An 11,486-nucleotide genomic window follows, 5' to 3' on the forward strand; every position below is an offset into this window, starting at 1 on the left:
AAGTTTGATTTTAATCGCTTGGGTCCTCGCGCTGCTAGTTATTGTTTATGGTTATATTTGTCCGCATTTCGTATGGTATGGATGCAGAAAAATTAATAAATGCAGCCCGAGTGCAACAAAACAAAGGCTATCGAGATCGGGACAAAGTTGAGAAATTATGGCAGGAGGCAGCTGCAGAACTAAACGTTTCAAGTATGTTAAACATGGTGTTTACATGCTAGTTTATTTTATATTTAAAAAAAAAAACTTTTTAATTTACGAGAAATATAATAACAATTATATTAGTGGTTTACTAAATACGATTTCAAAATATCTCTTAATTCATATGCTTGTTTTGACGCTCCGTTTTTTACACGTGAGGCTGGTCATATCACTGCAAGTTTGTTTGTGATTGTTTATATCATAATCATGGATTCCTTCTCGGTATATTATAATATTGTGTAGCAAACAAGCGCATTTAATTGTAATTTCTGCTACGGAAGGGTCGGTCTTTATTGCTTTCGTTAATATTCTTCACATAGCCACTAGAATACCAAATGCACATTCCACACACCTCATTTTCACCTCAAATTCTCATTTTCATCTGTGAGTTGCCTTCAAGGAAATGGTCGTATTAGGAAATGTGTCAACGGATCTGCTTCATCTCCAATCAAATAGAACGGGAATTCTATATCTGAATCAGGTTATGTTGTTGTCTTGGGTAAATTAAACTTTTTATTTTTTAACAAAGCATATGTTTGTGATGACTGAAAGATTCCTCCATCGCTTTGTTTTCCATATGCACCCACTTCTATGGTCAGAAATTTGTAGTTGGCGTCAGCCACAGCTTGTAAAACGATGGAAAAATATTGTTTATAATTGTAAAACATTGTTCCTGAATTCGCCGGACATTTAATTCGTACATGTTTACCATCAATTGAGCCGACGCAATTAGGCAAATTCCATTTATTCCAATAGTCAGAGGCGGACCAACAAATATGTAGCAACATAAACTTTCCATATTGCTTCGCATGTTTGTTTAACTATATTTGCCACAGTTGAAACGCCAAAGCGAAAAGAGAATGCTAGGCTTCTATAAGAGGCACCTGTCGCCAGAAACCTGGAACTAGGAAAATCAATTAATGTGTTATTATCACTAAGGGCCAGTTCTACAATCATGGTATAAGTTTATTTTTAGAATAATTGCTATTGTCTCAACAATCGTTGTCATAGTAATTACTCCAGGAAAAAAGTTATACCATGTTTGTAGAACTGGCCCTTAGTGAATTATCTGTAGTGATATGTTAAGAGATATGTCAACATTCTACTGTTAATTTTTAACTAATAATTGATTCATAAAAACAAGATTACTTTTTGAAAACATACAATTTTATTCTTTTTTTTTAAAAGAAGCGGCTAAAAAAAGATGCAAATCTTTACGAGATGTCTTCAGAAATGAGCTGAAGAAGTTGCCGAAACCTAAATCTGGAGACGAAACTCCTTCAAACTTTAGTTCAAAGTAGACTTACTTTAAGATTTTATGGTTCCTTAAGGATCAAATGACTCCGAGACAGCTAACTGGCAACTTACCCACTGACGATAATGCAAGCCAACTAAACGAAGATGTATCCAATGATCATTTATTTCGTGAAGAGACATCTGTTACTCCGGATGAAAGAATTGAATCAGAACAACTATTATCTGATCACAACAACCAAACTATTGCAACTACTAGCTCAGATAAAAATGTACGTCAAGAGCCAACTGACTGTGGGCATCCGCCAAAACCGCCAGAGCAAAAAGAGCAGCTAAAAGAAAAGAAGACTTTGACATTGAAGAATTTTTGAAATTAGAGCAACAAAAAATTGACGTTCTTAAAGCAAATAATTCCGTTATATCGACACAATCTCAGATTACTCAGGATGATGACTATCACTTTCTTATGAGTTTCCATACACCGCTAAAAAAAATGCGTTTTGAAACAAAGATGTGGTTTCGTCTCAAAATGCAGGAACTGCTTTACCAAGCCACAGTGACAGAGCACCATGTTGAAAATATAAGTTTTGCCAATAATATGCCAACTCATCAGCCTCAAATGACACACACTTTTGTGGCAACACCATTGGCTTCACCCGCTTATTCCACAGAAACAAATAGTTCTTACACAATTCTCCCCTGAAGAAAAAAGACATATTTTATACGTTTACATTTCTATTTGTTTATTTTTCTAAAATAACTGTAACGAATTTGAAATAAAATTTTTAGTACTCAAAAAAAAGTACTCACATATATCTAAGCATTTTTTTCTTACTTTAACGTTACGGCAAGGCGTTCTTTAACGCTGATTGGAACCCTCTAGTTTGTTGTCACTTTTTCCACTAATGGTGTTATACCATTTTCAATAAGTATGAATGTTTCCAAAGACATTCGGAAATATTCTCGAAATTTGTCAGGATATAGGGTTAATTCGGAGAACAAATGATGAAATTCACCGCACGATAAATTTCATGTACCCATTTCTTTTTTTTTACTTTTCATTTTTTTTATATACATATATCGTAAAAATGAATTTTCTAATAATAATAATTCCATGGTAGCTGGAACTGACGCAGGCAGAGGTTTGAAAGTTACTACGCTTTTGTTTATCGCCTTTTATTAAAACACAGCCAAAATATAGCAAGTAATCAAAAGCATAGCATCGCATAGCGTCGTATCTCATAGCAAAGCTTCACTAAAAGTTCACATCTGTAATACATCATTTTGATGTATGTTCCTATATTATATTATAAGAAGCTCTATCAACGAATATCATGTATTTATGATAATAAAGCATTTATTTTGAATATGAATTTCAGATGTTTGGAAAAAACCTGATACTCCTCATCAGAAGATTCTTTAAAATCTATTAAATTTATGAGAAAAATTGCCAAAAGTATTCTTGTAGACCAAAACCTAATCTATAATAAAAGTTTCTTCTCTAAACATTTTTGAATGAAACTAATAGGAATTGAGATATTTATTTGCCAAAAACCCCCTTTAGTCCCTCTCTTTATTTAATTTACTGTACTTTTACAGGTACGAAGACGCAGACTCAAGTCCCGGTCTTCGCTCGCCAAAATTCATCGAGAGCCCCCCCAACGTGTCTTACCGCGGATGGTGGACTTACCCTTACTACTCCTGCTCCGCCAGGAGATGGTTGATGTCCTATAGCGTCCCTATACCACCTCCGGGAAGACGAGGGTAAGTTTATTAGCAAAAAAAAAATCAGATTTTTATCTGGTTTTTCTTTTATCACGTCCGCATATACATGACGTCGAATATGCCATGGCAAAAGGCAAAAGCTCGTGACGGGCTTTATTTGCGACTCGGGATATACGTGGAGAGAAAGAGATATCCATTTATCAAAGCTCTGAGGCCTCTGTTGTAGCCCGGAAAATGGCTTTTTGGTGGATTTTTTTGTGCTTTCCGAAGTTTTTGTGGGTATTTGTTAAGAAATTTCTCGAAAACTATTGGGTTTATGAGAAAAACGTTTAAGAACTTTCTTGTATATAAGCTTTTTATCTGTAAAATATTTTTTTTTAAATTTTTTTGGTAAAATGAATAGCAACGGAGATATTTCAAAAAAAGCTGTTTGTCAGACTTACTATTTAAGTTCAAATTCCAAGATCTGTCGAAAACTATTGGGTTTACAAGAAAAATCTTAAGAACTTCCTTGTGAATCACATTCTACTCTAGTATTTCCCTTTTTTATGATTTTTTTATGATTTTTTTGATAAAAATAATGGAAACTTAGATATTTGCAAAAAACCTCCTTGTCAGACCCACTACTCAAGTGCTAACACCTTCAATCCAAGATTTCTCAAAAACTATTGAGTTGATGAGAAAAATCTTTAGGAAGATTCTTGTAGATCAGGTTGTAATTTGCAAGTTAGGTTTTTACTGATTTTTTGATAAAATCAATACAAACAGATATTTGCAAAAAAACCTGCTTGTCGGACCTACTACTCAAGTCCCAACTCCTAAATTTCAAGATTTGTCGAAAACTATTGGGTTTACGACGAGAAAAATCTTAGGAGCTTTTTTAGAGACTCTAGTCTACAATTTTGATTTTTAATTATTTTTTAATAAAACCAACAGACAACTTAAATATTTGCAAAAAACGTCCTTGTCAGACACACTATTTTCCGATGTCAACACCTAAATTTCAAGATTTCTCGAAAACTATTGGGTTTATCCGTAAAATGTTTAGGGACTTTTTTGTACTAGTAGTACTTTTTAGTAGATCAGATTTTAGTTTACAATTTTGGTTTTTAGACCCACTACTTAAGTGCCAACTCTTAGATTCCAAGATTTCTCAAAAACTATTAAGTTTACGAGAAAAATAAATGGTCACTTTGTAGATCAGGTTCTATTCGTCAAATTTGTTTTTACTGATTTTTTGATAAATTTAATAGAAACTGAGATATTTGCAAGAAACCTGCTTGCCAGACCTACGATTCAAGTGCCAATACCTAAATTTAATTTATTATTCTTTGCTTCCATGATGGTGCTTCTTCCTGTTGTCTGCTATTTTAGCACCATTGAGTGTTGCAATGGTGCTAATTTCAATATTTTTCAAATTTTCATCAAATTGATTTTTGATACCTTTATTCCATAAATTATTTTAATGTGTATATTTCTAACAAGATCGGATTCACTTGCGTCTTTTTGTGACTTGTAACACAGCTTTACCTTCTGTAGACTTAAAAAAAATTAATATAATAGTTACTAAGATATCAACATTAAGTGTTATGTTAATTCTTTTTCTAATTAACACTATGGTACAAGTTGTTTTTCATGCAATTGCGTTTTTGTTACGATCTTTAAATTCTTCGAATTAAAATACGTCCATTCGTTATCTTGAAAAATATGGGAAATATCAAAAAATATTCCGTTTTTTTTCTACAAAGAATACACTGTATAATTATAAAAAGACAAATTTTAACGAGAATTAATATGACTTATATTCTATCGAGAGCCTCTATGCATAAACTCGATTTGCTATTTTTAAGTAAGCATATTTTTAATTAAGTTACTTTATTTATTAATATAATCTTGGCCAAAACGATAAGGGAGAGACAGGGCTCGCTATAGGCCACTACTGCTGATACCACAGCTTCCGAGGGACCAGGGCTATCCGTAGACGATGGCCCTTCTAGCTCCAAGGACTAAGCGTGCTGGCAGTCACCTATCCCCACACCATACAGCATGCCTTTAACATTTCTGCAGGCGAATCTACAGCATGGAAGAGCGTCCACCGCTATTCTGTGCAAAAGGCTCACTGAGCTCCATATCGACGTCGCCCTATTACTGGAGCCCTGGACTTACCAGGGCTCTGTTAAAGGCATGGGTTTAACTGGCGGCACAATACATAAACATGTACCTTGTGATAATCCCCGCGGAATCCTTACTAGGAATGTGCGGTGCTTTCTCCTCTCAGGTCTCTGTACAAGGGACCTAGTAGCCGTCAAACTGTCAATGGACACGGGAAAGGATCTGGTAGTCTGCTCTGCCTACTTTCCCATCGAAATTGAATCCCAAATCGTACCGATCTATCAGCCTTACCAGCTTTATGCTGAAGGCGATGGAGAGGCTGATTGATCGATACCTTCAGGAAAGCATCCTGGTCAACAAACCACTTCATGTGCACCAATACGCTTATCAGGCGGGCAAATCCACGGACCTGGCCCTACACCACCTCGTTAGGAAGGTGGAGGGTGCTCTGGGTAGTGGCAAGGCCTGTCTGGGTGCGTTGCTAGACATTAAAGGGGCGTCCGACAACACCCCTTTTGCATTAATCTGCCAAGCACTCGAGAGCCGCGGCTCAGAACCCTGTTTGGTTAGCTGGATAGAGGCCATGCTCTCGAAACGTCATGTATCTGCCCAGCTCAATAACGAGATTGTCGAAACGTTGGCGGCTAGGGGCTGCCCGCAGGGAGGAGTATTGTCCCCTACCTTGTGGTGTCTTGTGGTCGACAGCATGATAAATCTTTTAAACAATGCTGGCCTATACACACAGGCCTACGCTAATGATCTGGTAATCCTTTGCTCAGGGAAAGACGCCGTCTCAATGCGAGGCCCTATGATGAGAGCCCTGCATATGGTGGACATATGGTGCCTCTCGGGAGGTCTTAGGAATTACCCCAAAAAAGCAGATCTCCTACTATTCACGAGGAGACGTAACTTTGGCACGCCCATTGTTATATCTCTAGGTGGCGTGCAGCTGCATTACTCCAGTTCGATTTCTGGGAATCAAGTTGGATCCCAAACTCTCCTGGCACGATCATGCAGACACCAGAATGAAGAAGGCCACCTGCGCGCTATGGGCCTGCAGGCAAGCTTTCGGCAATACCTGGGGTCTGTCTCCTAAGATCCTTCACTGGATCTACTCGCGCATTGTGAAATCTCTTCTCACATACGGGGCTATCGTTTGGTGGCGCTCATGTACGAAGAAAGCGAAAATTTGGGCTTAACTGGACAGAGTCCAACGTCTTGCATGTCTCAGCATAACGGGTTCCATACGGACGGCGCCAACTAGAGCGCTTGAGACTCTGCTGAGCCTTCCGCCTCTGGACCTCGTTGTGCAATTCGAGGTAATGAGGACTGCGTACAGGCTATACGTCCTCGGCGTACTACGTGCTGGCGAGCCCGGTCACGCAAAAATTTGGTCACGGGCCATACAGGAATGTCCTCTCCTTCTGATGGGCAGTAACTGCATGGCTCCAGAGACTATGGACTGCGAGGGATTCGTGACGCACATTGCAGGCAGTGGCAGTATTCCAACAGACCTGAATTGCGAAATAGGGAGACCATCTGGTACACAGATGGCTGGCGAATGTGCCGATGGGGCCGCAACCCATAGTTGGTATCGCCAAATGCGTTGCGGTCGCGTCAATGAAGGATCTGCTGGACAAGTGGACCCACCGAAGATGGACTGAGTCCCCTGGTATGAGACAGGCCAAAGCGCGCATAGGTGGGCCCTCTGCCTGTCTCACCAAAAATCTACTACGCCTAAAAAGACGCGAAATTCGGCTAGTGACGGGTCTTTTAACCGGTCACTGGCACTTAAGAAGCCATCTCCATACTATCGGTATTACGGACAACCCGGAATGCCGATGGTGCTGTGAGGAGGATGAAACCGTTGACCATGTAGTCGGGGAGTGCCCAGCACTCACGCGCGCCAGGTTCAAATACTTGGGTAACACTTTCAGTGTACCGAGCGACTTTAAGTCCTTTAGACCAGAGAGCCTTATCGGTTTCTCTAAGGCCGTTGGGCTCTGGTAACCCCCGGTGGGGCATGACGGGTCCATCAGGAGACCTATATGCACAACTGCCTTGGCAGCCCACTGTTTCGTCAATTCAATTCAATATAATCTTATCAACGTTGCCAATTTTCTTTTTTCAATTTTAAAGTCAATCAATGTAAAGTCGAAATTATATTCACAATGCAATAAAATTCACAACATACGCTAAAAATCAAAATATAAATAATATAATAATAACTATTTTTAACATCTATATAATATATGTACAGTGAGGACGCGCAAGTTGGAATAAATTCATTTCAAATTCAGGGGTGTGTTCGAAAAAAAAAACGCTCAGACACGTTAATTTTTATTTTTTATCGTAATTTTTTTGATGATAAATTCATGTATACAGGGTGGACCAAAAATGTTAAAAGTTATGACTATCAACTTAATTTTCTTAAATAGAAACACCAAATTTTTAATTTAATTTTTTTCTATAAAATTTGAAATATATTTTGTATACCATGTCCCATATCTAACCTCAATATTTATTAAGAAATTTGCGATTACACTTTTTATAAATAACCATGAATTTTTGGAACAGTTTATAAACAAAAAAATTAAAATAAATGTTCAAATTGTTGACCATTAACTTCCTGACAGTAACCAAGTCGATATTCAAATTCTTGTAATACTTTTTTTGAGGCCGGATTTGTTGTATTTTGGCTCTAATTCTATTTTTTAATTCTTCTAAATTTTCAGGTTTATTAAAATAAACTTTAGATTTTAGATAACCCCATGGATAAAAATCCAATGGGGTTAAATCTGGCAACCTTGCTGGCCATTCAATAAAACCCTCTCTTTCAATCCATCTATTTGGGAAAACGTTGGTAAGGTAATCTCGTACTGTTCGCGAATAGTGTGGGGGAGGGCGCCATCCTGTTGGAACCATATCGAATCTGTCGGTATAAATGAGTTTTCACCATTTGGATAAAGTGCAATTAAAGTAGGTCTGATTTTGAAGCAACTCTAAATATTTTCCAGAGGTAAGTGGGCCCTCAATAAAATAGGAACCCATAATTGACGTGCCCACAATTCCTGCCCATACGTTTTACTTCTTGGGAAATTGTGTGAGACTTTCCATACATTAAAAGGTCTTTAAAAACTTTATACTAACGCTTTAACCCCTTTGGACCAGATAACGATAATCTAATTAAATAAACTCATTAGTTTTACCGATTTAATGAAATTAAATATCTAATCAAAATCAAATATCCTTTATTTTAAATAAGTTTAAAAATTTTGTTATGAGTATGCAAACACGTGAATTAATCTCATAGTTTTTGTACTGTTTTTCTCTTATCTCGTTTAAGTTGTTTAGTTAAGTTCCTTTACGGATCTACTTACGTTTATTTTATTATTTTCTCCTTCATTTTAAGAGCCTCAATTTAGGTTATTTTATTATAAATCCTGAATATCCTAAGGATTCCTCTTAATCTATTGGGTGTATCAAAAAAATGGTCAGGAGTTTGCTTGTAAATCAGGAAATCTATTCTACAACTTTGCTTTTTGATGATTTTTTAATAAAACTAATAGAAATTCAGTTATTATCAAAAAACCTGGTTTTTGTGGTATATTTATTAAAAAAATGTGTTACAGATATAAGTGTTTTTCATCATTAAAGTCTGTAAAAGTGTTCCTGAGTCTTCCCACTCCCTCCACCTCGCTCTCGAGAACGTCCCCAGGCTGAAGATACTCGGGAGGATCCCTTGTAGATCCCACCCCTGCGGGGGTGCCTGTACATATCAAATCTCCGGGCAATAATGTGATTACACTAAAAAAATTAAATGAAAAATATCAAATTTACTCTTAAAACCGAGTAAATATCCACCTGGATAAGTGTTCAATAAGCTGGTCAATCTTAAAAATCATGTTCCGAGTGTTCCCGTTCTGTTTTAGGACCCCATTGACCCACGTTTTCACCGAAAGGTTATGGGGGTGCGGGATTTCATCCTTGGTGACGATGGCGGGCCCTATGGGGCAGAAGTGGTCCATGTTCTTGCACAAGAGGTACTGTCCGCCTAAAAGGTCTTTTAGAGGACTGCAAATTGTTATTGGGACTTGGGTTACCGTTTTTGTTCATCCAGTCTTTGGCGGTGAGATCTTGAGTGGCGGTATAACCAAAGATGTAGTCAAACGCGTCTATTGCCTTCACGTTTCTCGCTACTTTTCCGATTACTACTACTAGTTCTACTTCCCAGTCCACCGCCTATAATAAATTTGAAGATTGCTCATGCATTTATGTATTTTCGGGGAACATTGTTTTGGGCAGGTTGTAATCTACAAACTTTCTTGTAGATTAAGTTTTAGTCTACAGAAATAGAATCTATAGAAATCCAGATATTTTTAAAAAACCTACTTACACATTTCTACAATCTCTTACACATTTTTACAATTTCGACTCTTGACAGCTCCATAAAGAACTGATACCTATAGCCAAATACACATTTGCCATTCTGTAATGGAATTCGGCACTTAAGTGGAGTGGTCACCAATGTGTTTACATGATCACTAACAAATACATACAGTGCCATTTCCTAATTTCCAAGATTTCTCGAAATTTATTGGGCTTACAAGAAACATGGTTAGGAACTTTTTTGTAGAGCAAGTTCTACTCTACAATGTTGCCTTTTAATTATTTTTTCATAAACAAACTGAAATATTAGCAAAAAAAGATGGCCGGGACTGTCCTAAAACTCTGCCGTCCAATTATTTCGTTTGTATTTCACAAATTTACTTAGAAAATTCAACTCGGTAATCAAATAATATTATCAAAAGCGTCGTTAATGCAATTTTAAAGTTGAGCCTCGCATTTCGACCTTTTTCCCTGAAAAAGCTATTAAGGGCGAGTCAACTTTTTTGTAATTTTGTTTCTCGATTCTCGCTTTTGCTGAGTAAACAAATAAAAGATTAGAAGCGAATTAACGCGCAGGATAAGAAAACCTTATTAGGGTTTGTTTAAAACTTTATTATACATATAGTGTCAAATGGCCATTTAGTTATCCACGCTTTAACCCGAAGATTTATTTATTTATTTATTTATTTATTAACCGTATTCACCAATTTTACAAAAATAAAATAATAGAAAAGATTCAAAAAAGTAGTCCATTTTTCTCAAAGAGACCTCTTGATAATAAAAATTCAGAGATTAGAGGGACACAAAGTCAATGGTCTCAAAAGATGTTTATTTTAAAAAAATTATTACACTTGTTTCGCCCTAAGGCATCGTCAGATCGGTAAAGCTATAGGATTAACACCACAAACATTGAAGTTAAAACAAAAATAAATACATACAAAATAAAAATAGAAGATAAGAATGTGAACGTCAACATTATTTTTATTTTGTATGTATTTATTTTTGTTTTAACTTGAATGTTTGTGGTGTTAATCCTATAGCTTTACCGATCTGACGATGCCTTAGGGCGAAACACGTGTAATAATTTTTTTTAAATAAACATCTTTTAAGACCATTGACTTTGTGTCCCTCTAATCTCTGAATTTTTATAGAAAAGATACTCATTTTAATACAACTTAAGCTAGATAATAGTAAGACATAAATCAATGTTACAAATTAATTTAAAGAAACCTGTTCGAATTTTCAATTTAATGCGATTTATAAAATAAAGACCATACGGAACTAGCATACTCCAAACTAGAACGGACTAACGAACAGTACAGAACTTTATAGACAGAGCATGAGAAGTCTTGACTGCATCTAGTTATAAATCCTAGATTTCTATACGCTTTCTGAACTAACTTTTCAACATGAGACACAAATGTCAACTTAGAATCGAAAATTACTCCGCTACCCTTTTTAAAATAGTGGAACCTATACTATAATCAAACAATGTAAGATTGCGAATTCTTCCAAAAGTTATTGAATAACACTTCGGAACATTTAATTCTAAACCATTAAGGTTGCACCATTTATAGAGATTATGCAAGTCATCCTGTAACAATTGACATTGAACATTAGAATCAATAGACAAAAAACAATTTTAAATCATCAGCGAATAATAAAAATTCACAATTCTTTACAAATAATCCTATATCATTTACAAAGATTGTAAAAAGCAACGGACCCACATGTGAGGCACAGAAAAGCTGCTAGATAAGAAGTTATTAAGCCGTATACATTGCGATCTACCCAGTAGATAGTCC

General features: G+C 36.4%; 2 protein-coding genes across 12 annotated transcripts in view; one reads left to right on the forward strand and one right to left on the reverse strand.

The window, feature by feature from the left end:
* Nucleotides 1–11,486, forward strand: part of LOC126747011 (probable G-protein coupled receptor CG31760) — a 165,254-nt gene that overhangs the window by 81,284 nt on the left and 72,484 nt on the right. For all 6 annotated transcript variants that reach the window (XR_007664069.1, XM_050455479.1, XM_050455482.1 and 3 more), the window contains one exon: nucleotides 3,055–3,219. Coding sequence is in view for 5 of the 6 variants with exons in the window: in XM_050455479.1 (XP_050311436.1) it covers nucleotides 3,055–3,219 (165 nt within the window). In the remaining variant the exon portion in view is untranslated. The remainder of the gene's footprint in view (nucleotides 1–3,054; nucleotides 3,220–11,486) is intronic.
* The window catches only part of LOC126747020 (fumarylacetoacetate hydrolase domain-containing protein 2-like), a 29,749-nt gene continuing 27,127 nt past the window's right edge, over nucleotides 8,865–11,486 (reverse strand). For all 6 annotated transcript variants that reach the window (XM_050455499.1, XM_050455498.1, XM_050455502.1 and 3 more), the window contains 3 exons: nucleotides 9,396–9,534; nucleotides 9,157–9,346; nucleotides 8,865–9,099 (listed from right to left, as the gene is read on the reverse strand). In XM_050455499.1, coding sequence (XP_050311456.1) covers nucleotides 8,919–9,099; nucleotides 9,157–9,346; nucleotides 9,396–9,534 — 510 coding nt within the window. In that variant the 3' untranslated portion in view covers nucleotides 8,865–8,918. The remainder of the gene's footprint in view (nucleotides 9,100–9,156; nucleotides 9,347–9,395; nucleotides 9,535–11,486) is intronic.

This window comes from Anthonomus grandis, chromosome 18 (assembly GCF_022605725.1).
Source record: "Anthonomus grandis grandis chromosome 18, icAntGran1.3, whole genome shotgun sequence".
In the NCBI taxonomy this organism is placed as follows: Eukaryota; Metazoa; Arthropoda; class Insecta; order Coleoptera; family Curculionidae; genus Anthonomus; species Anthonomus grandis.